Raw genomic sequence first — 27,767 nt, forward strand, 5'->3', positions numbered from 1 at the left:
ATCATATAATCAATCAGCTGATGTAGATAGTGTTATTTGTATGGGTGGATCCTGTACTGACACTTTGGAATTAACAGAGAGAGGATCTTTGGACTCCGTACCCAGCTGCCAATAACACAACAGCACTTTCACCACGGCATACCCTCTTAGCCCTGCCCCTGCACAAGAAGCTTGCGTTACCTATAGCATGACGAGACACATCTTTTAATGTATTTTATCATTGTGTTTCTCTTTTGTGAGTTTCCAGACTTTTGACTTAGTTTTTATTTCATTTTTCACTTCCACTTGCTCAGCTTTATTTGTCATCAGATTAATTAAACTTAATAAGAAAATGTTTGTTTTGTTCCTTGAAAAGGAGTGGGTGCTCTTTTCGGACAGGACCAGGATGTAGTCATTCAGAGTCCGGGAAATGGATCACTTACTTGGTATACAATGAATTTACTACTTAGCTCCCTTTATCTGAGCATTAGGTAGGGAATATTAGATTGATTATAATTCTGCCTAATTGTATTTTGACTTGAGTGCCCTAACTTATAGGTTTTTTAAATTTACTTTGCGCTACGACCTAAAATTTGTATTACGAAACAACTTCAGATAAAGCTCCCCTCAAAAGAAAGAAATGTGGAGTGACAGTCAGCGATGCATTTTAAATAAAGCCTGTCAAACAAAATATAAAATGATAATCACTTTTTGGTTCTTTTATCACAAACAGGGTATTTTGGTTACATTACCTGACATGTTTCGGCAAAGGCAGCACTACGAAATGAAGTTGCAGGTATATTAAAAACGGCTAAATCACCACCCAGCAATATTACAAAACAGGAGGCAAAAGCAATGATCACATTAGCAAAAAATAAAGACATCACAATCCTCCCAGCGGACAAGGGCAGAACAACAGTAATTATGGACACAGACATTTATGAAGAAAAAATGAAACAGCTACTGCAGGACGACACTTATGAAATAATAACAAAAGACCCAACAGAAGACAAGAAAAATAAACTCAAAGCATTACTTAAACCGTTACTCACTGAAAACACAATAGACAAACAGTCATACAATCACTTAATACCTACAGCAAACATTATCCCCAGAATCTATGGTACACCCAAAATCCACAAACCAGGTACACCTCTACGCCCCATCGTAGACAGTATAGGGTCAGTCACATACAATCTTTCAAAAGCACTCACAGAAATAATAAAACCATTATTAGGACTCACAGAACAACACTGCAAAAACTCAAAACAACTTGCCACAGAACTCGCACACATAAAGGTACAGAAAGATGAAATGTTTCTATCATACGACGTCATTTCACTCTTCACAAAAACACCCACACAGGCCACCATACACATCGTACATGACAGACTATCAGCAGACAGGACACTTAAAAAACGGACAAACCTAACAGCACAGGACATCACACAACTACTCCATTTCATCGCCACCTCCACATACTTCCAATACAGAAACACAATCTACAGGCAAAAAGAGGGATTCCCCATGGGAGACCCTCTTTCTGCCATCATGTGCAATTTTTTCATGGAGGATTTAGAACAAAAAGCACTCTCAACAGCCCCGGATACATATAAACCCACATTATGGAGACGCTACGTAGATGACATTCTGGAAAAAACAAAAACAGGACACACACAACACCTTACAGACCACCTCAACACCATAGACCCCACTGGCAACATAAGATTCACTCATGAAGAAGAAACAGATCAATCCATAGCCTTTCTAGACATAAACATACACCACACAGACAACGGAGACATAAAAATAAAAGTACACAGGAAACCCACACACACCGACCAATACCTCCTCTGGACATCAGAACATCCCACTATACATAAACTGTCAGTAGTCAGAACATTATACGAACGAACAACAATAATCACGGACCCGGAGGACAGAACACAAGAAGAAAAGCACATACAAAACGCACTCAAGAAATGTCAGTATCCACAATGGGCAATAACTAAAGGTGCAGAACAGGTTAAGAACAAAAAACACACAACACAGGGGGAAAGAAAAAAGAAAACTCAGAGACAAGAACCCAGCGGTATGGTGACGTTGCCGTACGTCAAAGGCATTACGGAACGCATAAAAAGGGCCATGAAAAAATATAACATAAACACACCTATCAAACCACACACAACACTCCGTCAGATACTGGTCCACCCAAAAGATAGAATCAACCCGAAAAATAAATGCAACTCCATATACGAGATACCATGCAAATCATGTAATAAATCATACATTGGGGAGACAGGGAGAAATTTCATCACAAGGAAAATGGAACACAAAAAGGAGTGTGAGAAGGAGACAGCAATAAGACAAACAAGAGCAATAAAACAGCAAGCGGAACAGGAACACTACAAATCAGCCATCACCGACCACTGTAAAAGAGAAAACCACATCATGGACTGGGAAAAGGCCAGAGTCATCCGCACCGAAGAAAACAAACATCAGCGTTGGATCAGGGAGGCCATTGAAATCCGCAAACGAGGCCCGAGGACCATCAACAGAGACGAGGGAGCCTACATGCTCTCTACCACCTGGAGCAGCATTTTGGAGAGGTGAAGGGACAGCAGAGGGCGTGACTCACCTGTCAAATCTGACAGGTGAGTCACGCCTTCATTGTTCGATCAGCTGATAAAGACGCGTCACGATCACAACAGTGACACTCTGATGAAGGCGGAAGTTCATGCCGAAACATGTCAGGTAATGTAACCAAAATACCCTGTTTGTGATAAAAGAACTAAAAAGTGATTGAAAAAAGGAAACAGAATGAACTTAGTACAACTATAAAATGATAATGCCTGTAAATGTCTCCAGAAGGCCAAATTCAAGTCCAAAGCCTCACAGACAAGTCGGGTGAAGGGTTAGGACTCATTTAACACGCTGTTTTTGCCCCTTCGTGAATAAGGATGTCAAACGACCCACAATTTTATGTCCTACAAGATTGTCATAGAAGTTTATTCATGTATGTGAGATCTGTTAATAGTGGATTCGCCATTGGGTCCAGGTAATTTAAAAGAGTTTACCTTTACCAGAAGGTACAATCCTGGTGGATGAATGCCTCAACAAGCCATAGGAACTAGCGGGAGCTAACTGCCATGTCTGTTTGCATGACCAATGGAGCTGTAACAACTTGAGCCTTGCTAAATGTCTGAAAACTAAGATCAATCGCCAAATAAATGGATTTGCGCAATCCTCCTATTGTTCACTTCAACCTGTAAAAATAATTTAAAAAAGATCAGCGCAGTACTTTTGATTTTTCTGGAGATGATATTGGGTTTTGCTCATAGGAGCTTAAATTTGAGTGAGTAAATCTAGAATATTGTGCCGAAAGCATTCATATTTTCATTGGTTGAAGTGAACAAGAGCATGGATGTGCAAATAAATTTGGATGGCAACCACCATTTCAGACACCAGGTGACAACAGAAAAATCAAAGCCAAATTAAGACAGGAAACTAGACATTACAATGCTTGGCTTCCTCTTGTGATGTAGACAGGCTGAGATGGGGAAAAAACAGGAAGTTGAGCTCCAAAAGTGGGAGGGCCAGTTTGTCTTAAATCTTTTCCCCAAAAAGCCCTTAAATCACTTATGGCAAACAGATTCAAACTTGAATTAGCTGTGAATATAATCGTCATGCAGTAGCTTGCTTTTGAAACTTATATTATTATATTTATTATATATAGTATATTTTAACCATCCATCCATCCATCTTCTTCCGCGTATCCGGGGTTGGGTCGCCGGGGCAGCAGCTTTAGGAGGGACTCCCAGACTTCCCTCTCCCCAGCTACTTCATCCAGCTCATCCCGGGGGATCCCAAGGTGTTCCCAGGCCAGCCGAGAGACATAGTCTCTCCAGCGCAACCTGGGTCGTCCCCGGGGACGTGCCTGGAACACCTCCCCAGGGAGGCGTCCAGGAGGCATCCTGATGAGATGCCCGAGCCACCTCATCTGGCTCCTCTCAACGTGGAGGAGCAGCGGCTCTACTCCGAGTCTCTCCCGGATGACCGAGCTCCTCACCCTATCTCTAAGGGAGATCCCGGACACCCTGCGGAGAAAACTCATTTCGGCCACTTGTTTCCGGGATTTCGTTCTTTCGGTCACGACCCATAGCTCGTGACCATAGGTGAGGGTAGGAGCGTAGATCGACCGGTAAATTGAGAGCTTTGCCTTTTGGCTCAGCTCTCTCTTCACCACGACGGACCGGTACAGAGTCCGCATTACTGCCGACGCTGCACCAATCCACCTGTCAATTTCGCACTCCATCCTGCCCTCACCCGTGAGAACTCCTCCACTTGGGGCAGAATCTCATCCCTGATTCGGAGAGGGCATTCCACACTTTTCCAAGCGAAGACCATGGACTCGGATTTGGAGGTGCTGACCCTCATCCCGACCGCTTCACACTCGGCTGCGAACTGCTCCAATGAGAGCTGGAGATCACGGCTTGAAGAAACCAACAACACCATGTCGTATGCAAAAAGGAGAGACGCAATGCTGGGGTCCCCAAACCGGACACCCTCAACGCCTCGGCTGCGCTTAGAAATTCTATTCATAAAGGTTATGAACAGAATCGGTGACAAAGGGCCAGCCTTGGCGGAGTCCAACCCTCACTGGGAACGAATCCGACTTACTGTAAGAAATGTGGACCAAACTGCCCTTATCAGTTGGCTCGGCGCCTCGTACTCCCGAAGCACCTTCCACAGAACTTCCCAAGGGACACGGTCGAACGGCTTCTCCAAGTCCACAAAACACATGTGGACTGGTTGAGCAAACTCCCATGCCCCCTCGAGGTTCTGGGTCACTGTTCCACGGCCAGGACGAAAGCCACACTGCTCCTCCTGAATCCGAGGTTCGACCTCCCAACGGATCCTCCTCTCCAGCACCCCTGAATAAACCTTACCAGGGAGGCTGAGGAGTGTGATTCCCCTGTAGTTGGAACACCATCCCCGATGTCCACACAATGTTGCAGAGGCGTGTCAGCCATGACACCCCCACAACATTCAGAGCCTTTAAGAACTCCGGGCGGATCTCATACACCCCTGGGGCCTTGCCACCGAGGAGTTTTTTAACTACCTCAGTGACTTCGACCTCCGAGATTGGAGAGTCCGCCTCAGAGTCTTCAGGCCCTGTTTCAATAATGGAAGGCGTGTCGGTGGAATTGAGGAGGTCTTCGAAGTATGCCCCCCACCGACTCACGACATCCCGAGTCGAGGTCAGCAGCACACCATCTCCACTGTAAACAGTGTTGACCGTGCACTGCTTCCCCCTCCCAAGACACCGGATGGTGGACCAGAATTTTCTTGAAGCCGTCCAGAAGTCATTCTCCATGGCCTCGCCAAACTCCTCCCACGCCCGCGTTTTTGCCTCAGCATCCGGCGAAGCCACGTTTCACTTGGCCATCCGGTACCTGTTGGCTGCCTCTGGAGTCCCACAGTCCAAAACGGCCCGATAGGACTCCTTCTTCAGCTTGACGGAATCCCTTACCACCAGTGTCCACCAGCGGGTTTGGGGATTGCCGCCACGACAAGCACTGACCACCTTACGGCCACGACTCGTGTCGGCTGCCTCGACAATGGATGCACAGAACATGGTCCACTCGGACTCAATGTCCCCCGCCTCCTCCGGGATGTGGGAAAAGCTCTGCTTGGTGGGAGTTGAAGCTCCTCCTGACAGGGGATTCTGACAGGCGTTCCCAGCAGACCCTCACAGTGCGCCAGGTCGGACCAGCATCTTCCCCCACCATTGGAACCAACACACTACAAGGTGATCAGTTGACAGCTCTGCCCCTCTCTTCTCCCGAGTGTCCAAAACATGCGGCCGCAAATCCGATGACACGACTACAAAGTCCCATCCCACTGCCTGTTAAAGTTTTTGTCTGTTTGCTTCTGACTGGCATATTGATGGTGCAACGTAGATGGGAGGGTGGAGGGTGTTACTGTTAGTCTAGTGGAGGAATGCAGCTGCTATCACTCTTTGATTTGGAAGCGTGAGATAACATCTCCATGAATTCCATGATTATCTAATCTGCCTCCTGCACTCAAAAGGTGACTGATGAATAACGACTGAACACTTGATGCCGACACCTTCCCCTGAGGGTTTTTCAGGTAGGCGGTGGCCCTCTTTGCTGTTGTGACAAGGCTTGGAGCTTTTTTTTTTTTTTTTAGCATGGTTGATTCAGGGTACTTTAAAGCCACATTCTTTGGATTTGGTCGGCTTGTTTGTCTTGTTTGCTGCTATGGAACAGCAAATGCATTCATAATGATGTAGAATTTTACACCATTGACATTCCAGTTTGTCCTTTCTGAGCAGTAATGATAAACAGCCAGAGAAAATGGTGACCTATTCTTTTGATTGCAGCTTTTCAAGTTTTGTATGTAAATGATTGTTGCACCAAGATACGAGAGACAGGGAGTTAAGAATACTTGAGTACGCTAAGAGGGTGAGAGAGACGTGGGTGTCCAAATAACTTGAATTCCTACATCATACAGTATTCCAGACTGGAGGGGGTGGACCGGATTGAGGGTGGAGGGAGGACAAGCAGCACTTTGGGGGGCAGGTAGTGTGTGGGTGGAGTTTAAATGACTGACTGAGCCATCCACAACACAGAGAGGACTGTGAAAGACATCATGTCTTTTGCCATATGCTGCTGAGAGGATGAGGGAGTGAGAAATGAGCTGAAGAGACAAGTGTGTGTGTGGTTTGTGTGTGTGCCTGTGTGTATAACTGTGTTTTTTAATTAAACCAACATGGGCTCCACAGCCAGCAAAGCTCAATATAAGGCTCCCCGTGTTCGCAAGAAGAAACGTAAGGTCTGTTTTTCTTTTTAGTGCTCGTCATTGCAGCTTTGGAAACCCTCTCAAAAGTAATGTGACAAACTAGAGGACTCTTTTTAAGTGATACAACTTTGTTGTATGATTTGAATGCTGGTTTTCCATCTGGATTACTAAAAAAACAGTTCACTATTAATCATGAATGCGTTTAAGTGATAGAGTGCTGAACCAACACCACCGTGAAGCTTGAATTATCCTTATCACGTTGGTTTATGACATGCAATTTTATTACCAGCTTTGTACGACTGCTTGAAGAGGCTAACAGTTGTTTTTCACAGTCAATGTTGTTTTTCACCTCAGTCTGATTTTTCACTTAACTGACTCCTCAAGGAACAGATGGACTTCATCGCTGCTTGTGCGTATATGTGTGTGTGTGTGTGTGTGTGTGTGTGTGTATATGCAGCCAGGCACAAAAATCCCCTTTTTCTATTGTACGTGAATTGCACTGCTTCTGTGTTGTTATTTTGTGCTTGTGTGTCAGTGAAAGATGCGAGCGTGTTGAAAACTACACTGAACATGGTCATCTGCTGTATGCAAGGTGTTTTATGCTGTGTGAATAGTTTGGTGGAGGCAGCCTCGTGTGACGGGGAATTCATGTTAAAGACGCTTCTCATTTTGTTAGCAGGTGTCAACTTTTTTGCAGCCTTGAATTTTCTGTAGGAACCTGACACGAGTCATAGTACACACTTTATTGGTACACTTGCAGAAACAAATGAGATCCAATGCAAAAACTATCACAAAAATCAGCTTTTGCCAATATGCCAAATGCTCAGTTTGCCATTGTCAGAGAGGTGTTAGCTCATAATGTGGCATTGCATCTTGCTGTGGGGTGTGTCTAATATTTATTAATGTCATTAAATTTAGCAACAAAATTACAATCCACTACCACAACAAAGCATACAAACATGTCGTGGACTTAACATGTCTTTTTTTATCTTGCCTATAGAATACTTCATGTTATGGCAGATAAACATGTGTGTTTGTCTGTGTTGTACACAGATAAAAGATTGGATTTTGGAACAAATTTAATGCAATACCGTTTTTATTGTTGAGATAGTGTCTCATGTTATATTGTTTTTCTCTTTTTCTGCAGCATGAAGAGGCTTTCAAGCTAAAGACGGACTTGTCGCTAGAACTGGCAAAGCTGAAAGAGGAGCTGGGTAAGCACCCAAAGAAATGATAATCACAAATACCTTTCAGTGTGGACACTGTGCCCATTATTTTTGTTTTTACCAATGCGCTTCTCAGAAAAAGGAAAAGAGAGCTGTAGGGCAACTGCACAGGCTCTAACCTGCCTGTCATTTCCATACTGTACATACATAGGATTGTTTTATTCAGATTGACAAACAACAGAAAACCCAGGCAACAAACAAAAACCTCAAATTGTGTGCCGGAGTGACAAGATGAAGATGTTTTTGGTTGCTCTACGCTACACTTCGTACATGTCGTTCACTGCACAGTGGCATTCATTTGCTGGAATAATGTGAGCGCTCTGTACCGCAGTCAAGTTGGAAGAGGTGAACCGGGGCACGGCAAAATTGCCAGGACACAAACGGTGTCTGCTCGCCCAAACTGGATAATTCTAATTACCACTTTGCAGAATAGAAATAAGGAGTTAACAATCCACAGTCAAAAGCCCATGGAGCACTTTTCGGCATGCACGGCACATTAGTGGCCATGCCTGTTTATTTATGCAACCATTAATGTATTCATTCATTCATTCATTCATTCATAGCATTTAGAAAAACAAAAATGCTTCCCTTGATATTGGAAAGACTAAGAAATAATCAAAGTGAAGAAATTTGCAGTGATGTATTATGAAGTGAGGACATGTCCATGTAAGTGAGAGTATTAGCATCAAAGAGCAATGTGATACAGAGCAAAAATAGGGTCAATATTGAATTTTGGGATTCATATTTGTTCGATTAGACTGGTGTGAGTATATTTTACAACAACATTTCAGTTTTGTCTTGCATGAATTCGTTTATGCATGAATTTACAGCTAAGAATACATTAAAATAATTACAGTGTGTGAATACAGTGTTATTTATCAAGACACTCGTATAGAAAGTGTATTCCAAAAATGTATGGAGGCTTTACAGTACCTAAGCATTGCTTAATACTCCATAACTCCAAACTGAAAAGACCTTTCCTGGTATCAGACATTTTTCTTTGATGAACACTTCGCACTTTCCACTTTCATTCCACCATTTGTCGCACCATTGACTATAATGTTTCTTTTACTGCGTGTTTGACCTTTGGCTCATGTCTTTACACACGGAGCTGAAGAATGCTTGCAGTGTATAGACCGTTGCTCTCACATAGAGACAGACACACATGCACACACACGCAGACCACACTGTTAGTAAAACCTTCATTCTCTTTCAGTGAGTCTTAACAGGAACAACCTGTTGTGTCCCATTCGGCGTTTTAATAGTTTTCCTGTGACATGTTAGGTCACATGCTCTATCTGTTGCAACTGTCTAGCTAAAAAAGAATTGTCTTGCTTGGTTTGTTTTGTTTGGCTTATTCTGGGCGAAGTCGCCCTAAGTCGCCAAAGCAGACATGTTAGAGACTTGAGAATAGAAATTTTACATTTACCACAGCCACCTGCCACAACAATACACACATTCATATACAGTATTTTGTCCACTATGTGTGTTGAAGCACGAGCTGGACTATAATATTTCCCTCAGCTCTTATTGACTTTTTGTTTCCATCACCACTGGAGCAGCTGCACGCTCACAAAGCACACACACAGTGAGTTCTATTCAAAGGCTTGCAGCAACTGCCGTAGTGACAGCCAGTTGTTACTGCATATACAGTAGTTCAATTCCAAGTCAAAATATGATCACAGCTACTTAATTTCTAGCTTTTTCAGTACCACCAGCTGTGTTATACTTTGTGACACATTGAAGTGAAAGGCACGATTGCATTATCTGTGAAATATTAGTTGATAACATTTGTCAACACTTTTTTAAATCAGTCCTGCAAAGAAAGGTTTTCGAGATGAATTTATATAAAAATGCTCTTATTGACAAGTCAAGTCATTTATTTATATAGCCCTAAATCACAAACAAGTCTCTAAGGGCTTCACATTAACAAACAAACAAACGAACAAACAAACAAACAAACAAAACAATCATTCTCAAACATTCCCTGATCTTAAACTCCCAGGACGGCAAGGAAAAACTAAAAAAAAAAACTATCAGGGGAAAAATGAGACACCTTGAAAAGGGACCACAGATGGGAGGATCCCCCTTCCAGGATGACCAGGCTGCAATGGATGCTGAGAGGGCACAGAATACAGAATATGAAAAATTAAAGAAAAAGTGGCAATTCAAAGTGAAGAGCTGCAGGAGGTGCCCTCGGTGCCCTCGATTGTCCTGGGAGTGTCTTTGAGGGGGGTAATCCGCTGCAGTTCCCTCATCCTGATTGGTCCACAGGAATCCAGACAGCCGCTGTCAGTCCGGGTGTCACCTAACTAACTCACCAGCCGGGGAGGGGTGGGGATAGGTGGGAGGGTTCGAAAACACAAACTCCAGCCGAATCGGCCACTACAGGTTAATTAAAGGCCATATCATAAAAATATGTCTTTAAATGTGTCTTAAATATTTCTACTGAGGTAGCAGTTCTAATATCCATTGGTAGGGTATTCCAAAGCTCTGGAGCCCGAATAGAAAATGCTCTAGACCCTGCGGACATTTCTTTGGACCTCGGGTCACTAAAAGACTAACATTTGCCGAGCGGAGGTTACGGGATGGAATGTAAGGAACAACTAAGTCGACGAGATATGAAGGCGGTAAGCCATACAATGATTTATAGGTTAATAGGAGAACCTTGAAGTCACATCTTAAATGGACCAGGAGCCAATGTAAGTTGGCTAATATTGGGGTAATGTGATCAAATTTTCTTGACCGTGAGAGCAGCCTTGCAGCAGCATTTTGTACTAACTGTAGACTTTTGATGCTGGACTTGGGAAGACCAGAGAATAATGCGTTACAGTAGTCCAGGCGTGACGTAATAAACGCATGTATAATAATTTCCGCATCACCGGTCGAGAGAATCGGACGAATCTTAGCAATATTTCAGAGGTGAAAAAATGCAATTCTAGTTTTGTTCTTAATATGCTTTTGAAAGGAGAGCGTTTGGTCAAATATTACTTCGAGATTAGTTACAGCATCGCTCTGAGTGATAGTACAGTTATCCATAGATAACCATAGTGGTTTTCTTAAATAAGTGGTGATAACAAGCTGGACCAATGGAGGATAAGCACTGACGTCACGGATCGGGGCCGTCATTATTGTTTGGGTGGCAAAAAGCCCCGTCCGCTGCCACTAGACTCGTGAGGATGGCGGCCTGGGTGGGTGTGGTGAGTGATTATTTCGTCCAGTTGGACCAAGAAAGCCACAAGAGATACATTGCCAGCATCCTCTGATGGTGGATGTGTACCATGTATACTACACCATATATATAACTATACCAGTATACCTCACAGATGAATGTTGACGTCAATAAAACAAAATTACATACTTCCGACAAAGTGATCTGAGCAGATGTAAGAATGGATAGTTGGCTTCCAAAGCTTGGAGCTGTTGTGGCCATGTTCCGCCCTACGAAGCGCCGCCACCCAGCTATCTTTTCTGGTCTGGTCCGCAGGGAACTGATATAATTTCTTGGTATCGCTTTTTTGGAAGTGATAGGCACACCCGATGGCACAACAACTCTTCACGATGGTTTAAGTTGCCTACGTAACAACTCTGCCACAGTCTGCAACCGATAAAATGCTAAAAAATGCTCCAGTACCAGCCTTGGCCCTATTGGCGTCCACCGCTTTTTGCCACCCAAACAAACCATCGGCCAGTCTGTGACGTCACGTGCATATCCTCCATCATCAACATCTCAGTTTCATCTGGGTTAAGACTTAGGAAATTGAGTGACATCCAGTGCTTGATCTCCGCAAGGCATGCCTCAAGATTACAACAGTCCCGCGGATTTGGCATTGATAACGGCATATATAATTGAGTGTCATCAGCGTAACATTGAAAACTAATGTTATATTTACCGTATTTTTCAGACTATAAGTCGCTCCCGGAGTATAAGTCGCACCAGCCATAAAATGCACAATAAAGTGGAGAAAAAACAACAACATATATGTCGCACCGGAGTATAAGTCGCACTTTTGGGGCAAATGTACTTGTCAAAATCCAACACCAAGAACAGACATGAACCAGCAACAACAGGCTAAATGATACGATATGCTAACGTGACATATACACAAACGAGGAGCTGAGAAAAGGCCTGACTTAACATTCAAAGTTATTCAAATAAATATTACATAAATAACACGTTTATCAAACCATCTGTGTCACTCCAATTAATTAAATCCATCAATCGTCCTTTATGTAAATAATGCCGCTGACGTCGGACTCGTAAGTTGCATTTCTAATTATTCCACAGACCCATACAATATATAAAGTATATTTCAAATAACTATCATATTCCAACAATATTATCAAACCATCTGTCACTCCAAATCATTAAATCCATCGATCAAATTCCTCGTCCTTTATGTCAACAACGCCGTGCGTGCGCCGCACAGATCTAGTACAGTGGAGCCTCGGTTTTCGAACACAATCCGTTCCAGAAGGCTGTTCGAGCGTCTTTGTGTTTTTGGATGGCTTTGCTGCTCCCACTTGCTTCCTTTGGAGGCATGATTCGAGTTGATGTAATCCTCAGAGTAATGAGAATGTAATAACGAACGGAGTCAGTTGGCATGCGCGTGCTCTCGGCTCATCTTGCGAGGTTTGAAATATTGAATTTGTTCGAAAACCGGGATGTTCGAAAACCGAGGCTCCACTGTATTTCCATTTTTATGCGTTGCTGCCTGTATATGGCTTATGTAAAACCAAACGTATCAAGTAAGGTCTGAAATGCCAAAGTAAGTGGCTCTGACGGTAAATCCATTCATCCATCTTCTTCCGCTTATCCGGGGTCGGGTTGCGGGGGCAGCAGTTTTAGATGGGACTCCCAGATTTCCCTCTCCCTAGCCACTTCATCCAGATCATCCCTGGGGATCCCAAGGCGTTCCCAGGCCAGGCGAGAGACATAGTCTCTCCAGCGCATCCTGGGTCGTCCCCGGGGTCACCTACCGGTGGGACATGCCCGGAACACCTCCCCAGGGAGGCGTTCAAGAGGCATCCTGATGAGATGCCCGAGCCACCTCATCTGGCTCCTCTCCTCGTGGAGGAGCAGCGGCTCTACTCCGAGTCTCTCCCGGATGACCGAGCTCCTCACCCTATCTCTAAGGGAGAGCCCGGACACCCTGCGGAGGAAACTCAATTCGGCCGCTTGTATCCTGGATCTCGTTCTTTCGGTCACGACCCATAGCTCGTGACAATAGGTGAGGGCAGGAGCATAGATCGACCGGTAAATCGAGAGCTTTGTCTTTTGGCTCAGCTCTCTATTCACGACGGACCGTTACAGAGTCCGTATTACTGTTGATGCTGCACCGATCCGCCTGCCGATCTCGCACTCCATCCTGCCCTTAATTGTGAACAAGACCCCAAGATACTTAAACTCCTCCACTTGGGGCAGGATCTCATCCCTGATCCGGAGAGGGTATTCCACCCTTTTTCGAACAAGGACCATGGATTCGGTTTTGGAGGTGCTGACCCTCATCCCGAACCGCTCCAGTGAGAGCTGGAGATCACGCCCTGAAGAAGCCAACAGCACCACGTCATTTGCAAAAAGCAGAGACGTGATGCTGAGGTCCCCAAACTGGACCCCCTCAACGCCTCGGCTGCGCCTAGAAACTCTGTCCATAAAAATTATGAACAGAATCGGTGACAAAGGGCAGCCTTGGCGGAGTCCAACCCTCACTGGAAACGAATCCGACTTACTGCCGGAAATGCGGACCAAACTCTGGCATCGGTGATACAGGGACCGAACCGCCCTTATCAGTTGGCTCGGTACTCCCGAAGCACCCCCCACAGAATCTCCCAAGGGACACGGTTGAACGCCTTCTCCAAGTCCACAAAACACATGTGGACTGGTTGGGTGAACTCCCATGCACCCTCGACGATCCTGCCGAAGGTGTAGAGCTGGTCCACTGTTCCACGGCCAGGACGAAAGCCACACTGCTCCTCCTGAATCCGAGGTTTGACCTCCCGACAGACCCTCCTCTCCAGCACCCCTGAATAGACCTTACCAGGGAGGCTGAGGAGTGTGATTCCCCTGTAATTGGAACACACCCTCCGGTCCCCCTTCTTAAATAGGGGAACCACCATCCCAGTCTGCCAATCCAGAGGCACCGTCCCCGATGTCCACCCAATGTTGCAAAGGCGTGTCAATCATGACAGCCCCACAACATCCAAAGCCTTTATTAAATCCGGGCGGATCTCATCCACCCCCGGGGCCTTGCCACCGAGGAGTTTTTTTTAACTACCTGAGTGACTTCAACCCCAGAGATTGGAGAGTCCGCCTCAGAGTCTCCAGGCCCTGCTTCCACAATGGAAGGCGTGTCAGTGGAATTGAGGAGGTCTTCCAAGTATTCTCCCCACCGACTCGCGACGTCCCGAGTCAAGGTCAGCAGCACACCATCTCCACTGTAAACATTGTTGACCGTGCACTGCTTCCCTCTCCTGAGACGCCGGATGGTGGACCAGAATTTCCTCAAAGCCGTCCGGAAGCCATTCTCCAATGCCTCGCCAAACTCCTCCCACGCCCGGGTTTTTGCCTCAGCAACCGCCGAAGCCGCGTTCCACTTGGCCATCCGGTACCTGTCAGCTGCCTCCAAAGTCCCGCAGGCCAAAAAGTCCCTATAGGACTCCTTCTTCAGCTTGAAGGCATCCTTTACCGCCGGTGTCCACCAGCGGGTTCGGGGATTGCCGCCACGACAAGCACCAACAACCTTACGGCCACAGCTCCGGTTGGCTGCCTCAACAATGGAGGCACGGAACAAGGTCCACTCGGACTCAATGTCCCCCGCCTCCCCCGGGACGTGGGAAAAGCTCTGCCGAGGTGGGAGTTGAAGCTCTTCCTGACAGGGAGGGGATTCTGCCAGACGTTCCCAGCAGACCCTCACAGAGCGTTTGGGTCTGCCAGGTCAGACCGGCATCTTCCCCCACCATCGGAGCCAACCCACCACCAGATGGTGATCAGTTGACAGCTCCGCCCCTCTCTTTACCCGAGTGTCCAAAACATCCGGCCGCAAATCCGATGACACGACTACAAGGTCGATCAACGAACTGCGGCCTAGGGTGTCCTGGTGCCAAGTACACACATGGACACCCTTATGCTTGAACATGGTGTTCATTATAGAAAATCCGTGTCGAGCACAGAAGTCCAATAATAGAACCCGGGCAAAAACCCGGGTGTGGGAGGAGTTTGGCGAGGCCATGGAGAATGACTTCCGGACGGCTTCGAGGAAATTCTGGTCCACCATCCGGCGTCTCAGGAGGGGGAAGCAGTGCACGGTCAACAATGTTTGCAGTGGAGATGGTGTGCTGCTGACCTCGACTCGGGATGTCGTGAGTCGGTGGGGGGAATACTTCGAAGACCTCCTCAATTCCACCGACACGCCTTCCATTGTGGAAGCAGGGCCTGAGGACTCTGAGGCAGACTCTCCAATCTCGGAGGTCGAAGTCACTGAGGTAGTTAAAAAACTCCTCGGTGGCAAGGCCCCGGGGGTGGATGAGATCCGCCCGGAGTTCTTAAAGGCTCTGGATGTTGTGGGGCTGTCATGGCTGACACGCCTCTACAGCATTGCGAGGACATCGGATTGGCCTCTGGATTGGGGGACCGAAGGGTGTGTTCCAATTACAGGGGAATCACACTCCTCAGCCTCCCTGGTAAGGTCTATTCAGGGGTGCTGGAGAGGAGGATCCGTCGGGAGGTCGAGCCTCGGATTCAGGAGGAGCAGTGTGGCTTTCGTCCTGGCCGTGGAACAGTGAACCAGAACCTCGAGGGGGCATGGGAGTTTGCTCAACCAGTCCACATGTGTTTTGTGGACTTGGAGAAGCCATTCAACCGTGTCCCTTGGGAAGTTCTGTGGAAGGTGCTTCGGGAGTACGGGGTGCCGAGCCAACTGATAAGGGCGGTTCGGTCCCTGTATTACCGATGCCAGAGTTTGGTCTGCATTTCCGGCGGATTCGTTCCCAGTGAGGGTTGGACTCCGCCAAGGCTGCCCTTTGTCACCAATTCTGTTCATACTTTTTATGGACAGAATTTCTAGGCGCTAGACATGAATCTGCTCGTGAGAGCTGTATTAGTCACAAAATGTATGTGTTTTACTTTATAATTTTTAGTTCACTGGCGTGTTCAATGAATCTTTTGTCTGTCATTGATGAGAGCAATGAAAGTGGAATGTGGTTGACAGAAAGCCAGTCACCTGTTGGGAGCTACTGATGAATGAATGCTCTTCCAGCTTCTGCAGTTAAAATGAGTCAAATCGCAAGAGCCAAATCTGGCCTCACTCCCTTCACACCTGCGGTCACTAATTTGTTTGTGCTCTTCAACTACTTGATTTGATGACATGAAGGAAAATGTTTGTCTTGTAGCGTGACGATTATGTTGTAGTTAAAAAGATGGCCTTTCATAGTTAGCTTATTATTTCTATGACTTTTCTCTGTCAATGGTACCAATACTAAATCAATCTAAATGTACAGTATGTTTGCAAGAACTACCAAGTGCCTTAATGCAATGTGACCATGTGGAAGCTGTAGTGATCACCGAAAACGGCCATTCGTGGCCACGGCCACCCTTGACCACGTACATAGGCATAGCTCGGCACCTGTTTGTGGGTAACAAAGTTTTTGAAAGCAATCAAATGACAATCACCAATCAAATATTAAAAATGAAGGGGCATATTGTCCCGTGTCTTTAAGTCAGAAAAGCCGCGCTGTTGCCCACTTTTTTGGTTGCACAGATTCTCCCATCAACTGTGTCATTTACACACCTTCATGAAATGTATGCACTCTGGGTAGACCAACCCTAAAATGAGGGTGACAGGGCGTAGCTGTTTATACGTCCTGGACTTTATTCTCTGGACCAGACATGGGCAAACTACGGCCCGCGGGCCGTTTAATCCGGCCCACCAAACCTGAATAAATTGTATCATTACACTTTTTTTGTCATTTTCCCTGCAATGACTGCGTTTCCTCAGTAGATGGGGAAACGCCTGCCCGCGCATTTACTCCCGGAAGCCGTGTCTGAAAGCTCGGTGCACACTCATAAATGCGTGTACGTACTCAGTACTCTGCGCTCTATTTCTATCAGCGCCGAGTGCGGGCTGTGACGTCAGCATTCTTGTAATTCTCGCACTGAGCTTTCAGATTCAGTTTTACGCTAAAGCTACCCACAAACCTTCCCCTGGAATTCTTCCGTTAAAATGAGTGGCCAGAGGAAAAGAAAGGCGGACACTGAGTGCCGAGTGTTTCAAAAAGAGTGGACAATTTGGCTCGACCGACGTGTATGAGCAGACGCTCAGCCACGTGAACATCAACAAAGCCCCGTCACAGATCAAGGTTAGCGGAGACCTCGGCTCTATCCTAAGAATTGCCACAACAAATTTTACTCCAGACTATGATGCACTAGCAAAAAAAGGGAGACCAACCCCACTGTTTCCACTTAAAATGAAGGGGAGTTTCTCTAGTTTGTTGTAAAAAGAAATGTGGTTTTTAAAATAATTTGTACAAGTAGCAGGGATGGAAATGAACGACTATTCTCATTTTCAAACAATGCAGGATGCTCAAGGACATTGATGCACCACCTGTTTGCGACTAATCTTAACTTTTAAAGGTTTTAAGGCCGACTTTAAGGAAGTGTTTCCCGTTTCCTCACCTCCCGTCACCAGGTGTTTGTGAGTTAAAGCTCTGCTCTGATTTTCAGGTATCCGTCACCGTGTTGCCGTTTTGATTTCTTTATTACTTTATTGAGGCGTTTTCTTTCACTGACTCTTTAAGATGGTGTATTTGGTCTGAATGTTTGCCGTTTTATGTGATTTCGTCTCATAAGATGAACATCTTTCATAAATCTGACCTGCAGCTGGTGAAGTGATGGGAACTGTTATTCATAATAACAGTGTCATATTTAATGAGAATCATCGATGGTAATTTTTCAATGAATTTTTTTTTTGCTGTTAATAAATGCGTTTGTTTTCAAAAAGCTTTTTTTTCGAATAAATATACTTTACTACCTACTAAAGGCCAAAACCAAGTGTCATGTCATTTATATATTACTTCACACAAACACTACATCCATCTGCTCCTGGTTCGCCCCCCCCAGTCAGAATTTAGAACCCAATTCGGCACGCAAGTCAAAACGTTTGCCTACCCCTGCTCTAGATTCAGAGACTGCACAAAGTACATCGCCCCCTAAAGGCGAAACTTCACATTGCAGGTTTTGAGTCATTTTAGCAGCTCTCCAATGACTAATGACAGCCGTCACCGGTCGATCGATTTTTATTTGATTGACTTTGATACTTTATTTGGATTTATTCAAAACAGACTGCAAAAACTCATTTTCCTTCAAAGTGGTCTTTTGAGATTGAGCGCACACGTGTCAGTGGCGATGATTAGTATAACTTCCGGATCCATTACACAAATTAATTTTACATTCAAAATGTGTTAGTTTTCAAAGTATTGTTGAAATTTGTCATTCAAAGTCTAACTCAAATCATTCTTGTGTATGTGCAGTTGCATCGTCTCAATGCTGTGACCGTTTGCACAAGGAGAAGGAGGAGGCACGCATCAATTTGGAGGAGGCCTTGAAAAGGCTAGATGAGCAACACAAGGATGAATTGGTGCAGCTAGAGGAGAGGTACCGATTTTTCCACGCACAGAACACATCCAATCATAATCGTTTGTCCAAAATTCTTATTCTGTCTTGTTTGTGTATGTCAGATTGAGGAGTTTTTACCAAACAGAGTGTGACAAAGTCCATCAAACATACCAGGAGGAGGCTGACAAATGTCGCATGTTGATGGAACAACAGGTCAGAGAACTTGCACCGATCAGCTTTCTGGCAACAACTCAAAATCAACAATTCACCAAAAAAAGCCGCTCCGGACAACAAGCCGCAAGGTTCAAAGCTTGTGCAAATAGTAGTTGCTTATAGTCCGGAAAATACAGTATTTTAACAAAACAATTTCAAATTCTTGGGCTAAGGCTAAAATTCTATACGTTCTTTATACTTATGCACACATATTACAAATGTTTTTATTTTTTCTCTTAGGGATGCATAGTGCATCCATCCCTTTATCTGTACCCCATGTCCCAACGGGGGTCACGGGTGTGCTGGAGCTTATCCTAGCAGTCATCGGGCAGTCGGCGGTGGACACCCTAAATTGGTTGCAAGGCAATCGCAGGGCACACAGAGACGAACAACCATCCGTACTCGCACTCAGACCTATGGGCAATTTGGCGTGTTCAATCAACATACCAAGCATGTTTTTGGGATGGACCCGGTGAAAACCCATGCCGCCACAGAGAGAACACGCAAACTCCATATAGAGAGGGCCGGAGGTGGACTCAAAACCGCACCCTCCGAACTGTCAGGCTTGCGTGCTAACCAGTGCTCCACCGGGATGCATTGTACTTTCGTAAAATCCTTAACAAAGCAGTAACAAATGAGCAAAACATGACAAATGACAGACTGCTGCACAACACAAGATTGGAGCACAGATTCCTTATTATTGTTGACTTTTGAAAATGACCAACTGTAGATCTACTTTATCTTCACTTTTGTTATTATATGAAACTCGGGACACAACTAATGACACTGTTGCGCAACAATGATAAACTCACATTGGATCTCACATAGTTTTGATGAATCAAATGATCTGATCTCAGATTAATGTGCACAAAACAAAAAAACATGCTTACAGTGACATCATTTAAAAAAGAAGTTACTGATCATCAACTTTGATTTGTAGGTGGAAGAGATGAGGACCAGGAATGAAGCTGAGAAGAAGAACCAAGAAGTGAGTCACCGCCAAATCATTGAGTCTCTCAAACAGCAACATGAAACCTCCCTACAAGGTGAGTCCATCAACCAATAAAGCTAAACAAATAACTTAACCCACTTGTTAAACAGTTATACAGTAACATACAGTATCTATACTCATAGGTACATCTCATGTCAATGTTTGTTCATGAATTTGTTCATTTCAGACCTAAAGATAATTCAGGAAATCGACCTGGAGAACCTGAACAAAATATTAAAGGAAACAAAAACAACTTTTACTGTAAGACTAGCTTTTTATTTAAAATGTATTGTCTTTTTTAACCAAATTCTGCAGCCTAAATATTGTATATCAGTGTTTACCTATCAGCCTTTAATGCCCTTCTCCCATCAGGACAAAATAGATGCGCTGTCAGCAGAAAACGCGGCCATGAATGAAAAGCTGAAAGCAGAGGATGAGAGGCGGATGCTCTCAGATAACAATCTGGTAATGACTTTTCCAGCATCGTACATGACACCACATGACTCTTCTGCTTATCATTTCACTATTTAGGGAATAACAACCAGCACTAAGTTCAAAGAGCAAAACCAAGGTGAAGCAAATTTGAACACAGCTGCCCTCTGCTGGCACAAAAACTGATTACGCTTGCCCTACCTTAAAAGCGCAACTGCTGGACAACATTCACTTTGTAACTTATAAGATCAGACTGCAAGGCAGGCATTTCACAACATTAGGTAGACATGCACAATCTAATGAAAGCCAATACACTTAAAAAATTACAGGTGCTTCTGTTAGAGACCATACGTATGTGCTGTGTTTAATGATATTCTCTGTGTGTGTGTGTGTGTGTGTGTGTGTGTGCGTGCGTGCGTGCGTGCGTGCATGCGCGTGCGTGCGTGCGTGCGTGCGCGTGCGTGCCTCTGTGTGCCTCTGTGTGCCTCTGTGTGCCTGTGTGTGCCTGTGTGTGCCTGTGTGTGTCTGTGTGTGTCTGTGTGTGTCTGTGTTTGCAGAAGGATTCCCACACTCTTTACCTGGAACAGGAGCTAGAAAGTTTAAAGGTGGTGCTGGAGATTAAGAATAACCAGCTGCATCAAAAGGAAAAGAAGCTCATGGAAATGAACAAACTGGTTAGTAGCTTCATTTTTAGGCTTATCGACATATAGGCAAAATATTTATGGCTGTGTGTGTCCCAGGTGGAGACAAATGTGAAACTGGAGGAATGTCTGACAAAAGTTCAACAGGAGAACGAGGACTACAAAGCTAGGATGGACAAACACGCTGCTCTCTCAAAGTACGTACATACATGTGTCTGTGTCTATAGATTGTATTTCGGATTGTCACCTTTATTTACTAAGCGGTGGTCTTACTTCAAAAACACATTACAGGTGGGTTCATCAAGACTTTTATTTGTGCTGAGTATATATCTACACATGCACAAGCACAAGAATATAAAGATTATTTTAAAAAAAAGAAAGTGCTGTCCTTAATTTTAAATCAGCACGTAATTGTCACTCTGGAAAAAAAAGGTTTATGTAATTACGTAGAGATAATGACGCTCCACAACACAATTAGTTCCTTGGCACAACGATGCCTCCAGATGGGCCTCTACAAAAATTGACAAAACACTTTTAGGGAGACAAACCAAAAATATTATAACAATAAAATAAAATAATATATTATTCTGTCTACAACGTGTATTTCCAAAAAAATGTGAACCATCTCAACTGCATATTTTCAAGAGAAGAAAAAAGAAAATCAACGCCTGTGCATCTTATCATCTCCAGTATGTTCATCTAAAAAGGTATGGCCCTTTGAAAATTATGTTATGCAACTGTGACTGCAGGCAACTGTCCAACGAGCAGGCCAAACTCCAGCAGACACTACAGAATGAGTCCAAGGTCAACAAGCGTCTTTCAATGGAGAATGAGGAGCTGCTGTGGAAACTGCATAATGGCGACCTGCTGGGGAGTCCACGCCGCCTCTCTCCTACATCTCCCTTCAGCTCACCACGAAACTCTGCGTTGTTCCCTGCCGCTGCACCCTTATCGCCTAGATAACGACGTCCTCCCCTTCTCCTCTAACGGCTCATTCCAAACGCCATGAAGATCCAAAAATTGTACAGTGTTGGATACGTATCTCATGATGAACTTGTACATTTTAAACTATTTGCAGTAAAAGACTTGTGCTTTGAAAGCACATCATGAGGCTTGTTTAGCTTCTGACTACCAAATGCCAAGAAACGTCTTCGTTATTCTCAAGAAAATTACAGGCACTAACTACTCAGGGTTTGTATATAGCACCTCTCGTATGTTATGGCTATTCACTTTTTATTTATGTTATGTACACAATAAGGAGGAGGCTGAAATAACTTGGTTGGGATGTGTACCATAACCAAAATCTGTCATTTACATGTTCGTTTTTATTCTCCTTTTCAAGAGAACAGTTTTCTCTCCAATGAGCAAAGCTCAATCACTGGTCTGCTTCAGACCTTTAGAAGAATGAATGAACTTCACATGCTAATGTAAGCAAATGCAAACTTTCATCTGACCTAAACCCATAGACTTGAACTTAGATGTGCTTGTTCTAAGTTTGCTCCTTTCAACCTTACTCTACTATGCGGAAATTAATTCTCCTTGGATGTTTCGCTATGTTTGTGCTGGTCAGATTAGACCCCACATCCAATTTGCTGAAGCAAAATGCTTTTAACTACTATATTCCCGCTGTTTCCTAAAATCCCAGGTAAATAAGACTAATTGACACTTTGTAAAAGGACCTAAAGCCCTCATTGACTTCATAGCTGATCACTTATAATGTCACATTTGCCAAAACCTTCCTACAGCATGAAAACATTTATTGAGAGACACTAACCTTTTAGGGTTGTTGTTTTTTTTTTTGTCTTAATCCTCAAAAACTTCAAATGTACCCAGAATACCTCAGTACAGTTTGGTCTCTTTTGTTTTGAAAACAGGATAAATACAGTATGACGATCGATTTTAGTGACGTTTTAATTGTTGCAATCCAACTACAGTGGTGCTGTAATACCAAAAATGAAACAACAGAAGCACAGACTACATCTGCTTTTGTAACTGCAAAGTTAGACTTCAGCCTATTGGCCAGGTGGGTAATGAGAGAGATCAGCTGACGCTTTCTTCGGGTCCAGTTGTCTCAGTGCCTTGACCTGTGGCTGCTTAAGGTCAGCAGCTCGTACCATCATCACCACTGATTTGATGGAGTACCACCACCCGTGCCATGTGTACCACACCATGCCATCAGTGGTCATCGCTTGGTATGGTCCTTTGTAGTAATGACCGTTAAGGTTCCCTGAATCGCACCTGAGCACAAGATGTGAGAAGAAAATTACAGTGCAACCCATCTATGAAGATGCTTTGCAGCATGGTGGATTTGTGGGAATGAGAAAACAGTTTAACCTGCTGAACCACCAGCCTGACTTGCTGTGCCTGATGCACTTGCCAGCTCCACCGGGCTTCTTGTCATAGGTGCTGAATTTGACTCCAGCCGAACTGCTGCCTGGAGATGGGTGCTTGGTGGTGTGCAGGTCAGCCAGGGCGTCTCCTGCATTCCCCCTGTACTCCCCCAAATGCAATCGGTACAAGTCCTGCCACACATTCAAAGTCAGTATCAGCTCTAAAATTTGTAAAAATTGTCAAATAGTTATATGAAAACCAAAATGAGCAGAGCAAAGGTCCCGACATGGGGTCAAAAAAGAGGATGTAGTTGAACTATATCTTTTGTGGCACCAGTCCCAATAATCTATCGATGAAGAAAAAGCATAGGTGTTGTTGAAGGATTCAAGAAAGAGAAAACTTTAGTCTAAATAAGAGCCGTACTGTTGTGAGAAAAGAAGGAAGGTCGAGGTTACAGATAAGGTGCTTGGAAACAGCAGATGGGAACTTACCGTTTCGCTGTCCACTTTAAATTTCTTGTACTCTGCAAAGCTTTCTTTACCATCAAAATCTTCCATGTCAATGCGCAGGTCGTAGTCCCCTAGAAAAGGTTTCATTAAAGATCTGACGTGTGACAAATCACCTATGAGACAATGGGAATGTGTGCTTGCACACACGCACTTTGTGAGGTGAGATGATGGAGAGCATCATTGCCCATCCAGAATTCTCCATCAGGGGAATGTAGGTCCCCAAACCCATGCTTGTACTCCACCCACGCTCTGCACACACAGAGCATTTACTTAAGACATTTTGTTCAATGTTCCATTGATTTAGCAAAGTCACACACCTATCAAAGTTCTCTTTGCCATCCCTCCTTCTCTGAAAAACTGTCCATCCTCCTCCATTGTTCATGTCACAGTAGACACTGAGCGCTGTGGGTAAGCCATCAGGGCGGATCACATACAAGCCACTCGCGACGTTTCCATCAGCAAACACATCGGAGCAGTCTACACACATACACACACACACACACACACACACACACACACACACACACGTACACACAGTCATGTCTGGAACATTTTTGAATTGTGTTGTGTGCAGTGTTTTAGCTGGAAATACGGTTGATGTGAGAAATTAATATAAATGTTTTTTGTTTTCATTTTTCATATTTTGACAAAGTTTGACCAAAAGTGCCAAAACACCAAAAACTTTCACCCTGTATCAGCATGGCATCTATGATAAAAAGACATTTAACTGTATGTAGTTCACACTTGTTTAGTCTTCTGGGTATGAGCAGGCAGAAAGAAAAGAGAACTGTACCTCTGTAGGAATTTTGGGCTCCCATATGTGAGTATGGAATGTGCTCTAGCTGCTGAGCCTGTTGGCTGTGGAGCACCTGGATGTATCTGTGCTGTTCATTGATCACATTTGTCAGCTCCTCAAGGTCTGCCTGCAGGCGGACCACAATCTGTTCACATGGCACAGGTGCCTGGACAAGGTAGCACTTTTTTTTTAGTTGAATCAACAATATGCAACAACTGTCACAAATACTTTGGAACAATGGCATTCTCTATGTGGTTATAATTACTGTAATTTTCAGACTATAAGTCGCGTTTTTTTTTCATAGTTTGGGTGGGGGGGCGACTTATACTCAGGAACGACTTATATGTGTTTTTTTTTTCAAAAAAATTTACTTGATCATTAACACATTACTTACTAGTACAGTTGATCACCTCACATATTTTTAATACACTGAAAAAACGAATAAAGCAATTCACACTTTAAAGCACAATATTCAAGTTCATGAAACAAATAAACAAAACAAAAAAAAAAACGACTGAAAAAGAAATATAGTCATTTTCAAACTAAACTGAACGAGGGTGATTTAAATTTCACCATTGGCCGTGACGCAACAACTGGGAGGGGAAAGCGCTGTTTTTTTTTTTTTTTTAAAAGGCACAGGTCTGGTGAAGAGAATTTAGTGAAACAGTAGGGGGAGCAATGCAATTTAGGATGCAAGCTCTGCTTGTGATGGACAGCATGCGAGCACACATCACGCCAGACATGCAAATCACGAGTCCGACGGCGCGCGTACGCGGCATTGTTTACACGATCGATGATCGATTTATTTTATGATTTGGAGAGACAGATGGTTTGGTAATATTGTTGCTATATGATAGTTATTTGAAATATACTTTGTATATCGTTATATGGGTCTGTGGAATAATTAGACATGCAAATCACGAGTCCGACGGCGCGCGTACGCGGCATTGTTTACACGATCGATGATCGATGTATTTTATGATTTGGAGTGACAGATGGTTTGGTAATATTGTTGCTATATGATAGTTATTTGAAATATACTTTATATATCGTTATATGGGTCTGTGGAATAATTAGACATGCAAATCACGAGTCCGACGGCGCGCGTACGCGGCATTGTTTACACGATCGATGATCGATGTATTTTATGATTTGGAGTGACAAGATGGTTTGATAAACGTGTTATTTATGTAATACTTATTTGAATAACTGAATGTCACATCAGGCCCGTTCTCAGCTCCTCTTTTGTGTTTATGTCACGTTAGCATACCGTATCATTTAGCCTGTCGTTGCTGGTTCATGTCTGTTCTTAGTGTTGGATTTTGACAAATGAATTTGCCTCAAAAGTGTGACTTATACTCCGGTGCGACTTACATTTTTTTTCACTTTATTGTGCATTTTATGCGATTTATACTCCAGAGCGACTAATAGTCCGAAAATTACGGTACTAGATTTATTCTACATTATTGGAACTTGGGCGGCTCGGTGGAGAACTGGGTAGCACGTCCGCCTCACAGTTAGGAGGGTGCGGGTTCGAGTCCACCTCCGGTCCTGCCTGTGTGGAGTTTGTGTGTTCTCCCCGTGTCCGCATGGCTTTTCTCCGGGCACTCTGGTTTCCTCCCACATCCCAAAAACATGCTTGGTAGGCCAATTGAAGACTCTAAAACATCCCTAGGTATGAGTGCGAGTGCAGATGGTTGTTCGTCTCTGTGTGCCCTGCAATAGACTGGCAACCGGTACAGGGTGTTGTCCCCCGCCTACTGCCCGATGACTGCTGGGACAGGCTCCAGCACGCCCGCGACCCCCGTGGTGGGGACAAAACGGTTCAGAAAATGGATGGATGGATAGTTGGAACTTGTTTGTTGACCCGACGTGGCCCATAACACACACTGATTACAACAACAACAAAACTGAAATAGTTTATGGTAAGTCTATTTGAAATATTGATGCTGTTTCTTTCAACTTTGGAACAAATAATTACCTAGTTAATAGAAACCACGAACATACATACATTGCCTTCATTTTTCATTGGATATCATTGGATTGTGCAGATGCACTATCCGATTTAAAACTGCCTAACAAATGCGAGTGACTCGGCGTGGCGACCCCTGACTACAATAATACTCTACACACGCAACAAGTTAAAGAATGAGGTACGATTTCTTACCGCCACTGACACAGCCATGTGAAAAAGAAAATACACTGATTTTATCAGCCTCCACATTATGTTAGTCCTCTCCCGACCTGCTGTCTTGTTCTCTGACCTAGTCTACCTTGAGTTCAGCGGTGTAACCCACTGCAGCATTGTCCTACATTTGCATGTACGCCATCTACTGGTAAGAATAAACAATGGCAAGTTTTGGGTGTCCTGCTCCTGAAGGTTCTCAAACGTTCAAGTCTTGCTGATATATATGCGCTTCGTGCCGCAAATCGCTATGCCTCGATTTATAGGCCATTAAATTTCAATTACAAAGAATTCATTCTAAACATTGAATACATAATGCGACGAAGGTAATCATTATTTAGCTTTGTATTCTTGATGGTTGTTGGTTTGATAAAATAAAACTCTAACTAGGTAATAATTATGTAGCGTTGTATTTTTAGAAAAGTTTGATAGGTTACGTCGTAGTGAAATTGTGCTAATTACTAAAAAAATAAAAAGCTTTTCTGCCAGAAAATACGACTCCGGTGGGACTCGAACCCACAACCTTTGAATCACTGCGAAAGCCTAGAAGTCCAATGCGCTGTCCATTGCGCCACGGAGCCACCTGTTGAATTCACTTGTAAATCCTATTATATACTATAGTGATAGCCGTAATGGAATTTTTAATCAAATTTTTTTTAATTTTTTTTTTGCTGCCGCTTGCTGTATTCACGTCTGTTTATATGTTAGCTCCTCACACCAGAATTTCCATCGAACAGACGCTAACGCAACAGTCTTGCTGCAGTAGGAAAAATGCATCGTTAGATAGCTAGCAAGATAGCTGTGTAGTTTTGTTGGAACTTGACCAATTTCCCGTGACAAATACGTTTTTTCTGGGGTCTAAAAAAGTGTTCCGATTATAACCCATTTACGACCTACGTCACGATGGCGTCACTGTGTTAGTAAACAGCTACATTTATGGGAAAAAAAAGTTGTCTTATGGTTTTGAATGCCAAAATTGTAAAAGCTCATTAGATAAATAGCAAGATAGTTGTGAAGTTGTTTTGTTGGA

The 27,767-nt window shown here is 44.0% G+C and overlaps 2 protein-coding genes and 1 non-coding gene across 7 annotated transcripts in view; 1 reads left to right on the forward strand and 2 right to left on the reverse strand.

Moving 5' to 3' along the window:
* The window catches only part of LOC147056268 (uncharacterized), an 89,100-nt gene extending 62,950 nt beyond the window's left edge, over positions 1-26,150 (forward strand). For all 5 annotated transcript variants that reach the window (XM_085911721.1, XM_085911722.1, XM_085911719.1 and 2 more), the window contains 9 exons: positions 7,952-8,018; positions 18,555-18,678; positions 18,762-18,852; positions 19,793-19,898; positions 20,031-20,104; positions 20,216-20,308; positions 20,833-20,949; positions 21,016-21,113; positions 21,666-26,150. In XM_085911721.1, coding sequence (XP_085767847.1) covers positions 7,952-8,018; positions 18,555-18,678; positions 18,762-18,852; positions 19,793-19,898; positions 20,031-20,104; positions 20,216-20,308; positions 20,833-20,949; positions 21,016-21,113; positions 21,666-21,879 — 984 coding nt within the window. In that variant the 3' untranslated portion in view covers positions 21,880-26,150. The remainder of the gene's footprint in view (positions 1-7,951; positions 8,019-18,554; positions 18,679-18,761; positions 18,853-19,792; positions 19,899-20,030; positions 20,105-20,215; positions 20,309-20,832; positions 20,950-21,015; positions 21,114-21,665) is intronic.
* On the reverse strand, positions 22,810-26,908 carry LOC147056269 (fibrinogen-like protein 1). The gene is made up of 7 exons (XM_085911725.1): positions 26,720-26,908; positions 24,550-24,718; positions 24,074-24,233; positions 23,908-24,005; positions 23,739-23,827; positions 23,251-23,438; positions 22,810-23,154 (listed from the first exon to the last, which is right to left on the reverse strand). The coding sequence occupies exons 1-7, from the start codon at positions 26,774-26,776 to the stop codon at positions 22,929-22,931; spliced, it is 987 nt and encodes a 328-aa protein (XP_085767851.1). The 5' UTR covers positions 26,777-26,908; the 3' UTR covers positions 22,810-22,928.
* Positions 26,909-27,232: 324 nt separating this feature from the next.
* On the reverse strand, positions 27,233-27,318 carry trnar-ucu (transfer RNA arginine (anticodon UCU)). The gene is given in 2 exon segments: positions 27,233-27,268; positions 27,282-27,318. It is a non-coding gene; the product is annotated as a tRNA-Arg (tRNA).
* Between the last annotated feature and the right edge of the window lie 449 nt (positions 27,319-27,767).

Source organism: Syngnathus leptorhynchus, chromosome 5, assembly GCF_054491065.1.
Source record: "Syngnathus leptorhynchus isolate UIUO chromosome 5, UIUO_Slep, whole genome shotgun sequence".
NCBI lineage: Eukaryota > Metazoa > Chordata > Actinopteri > Syngnathiformes > Syngnathidae > Syngnathus > Syngnathus leptorhynchus.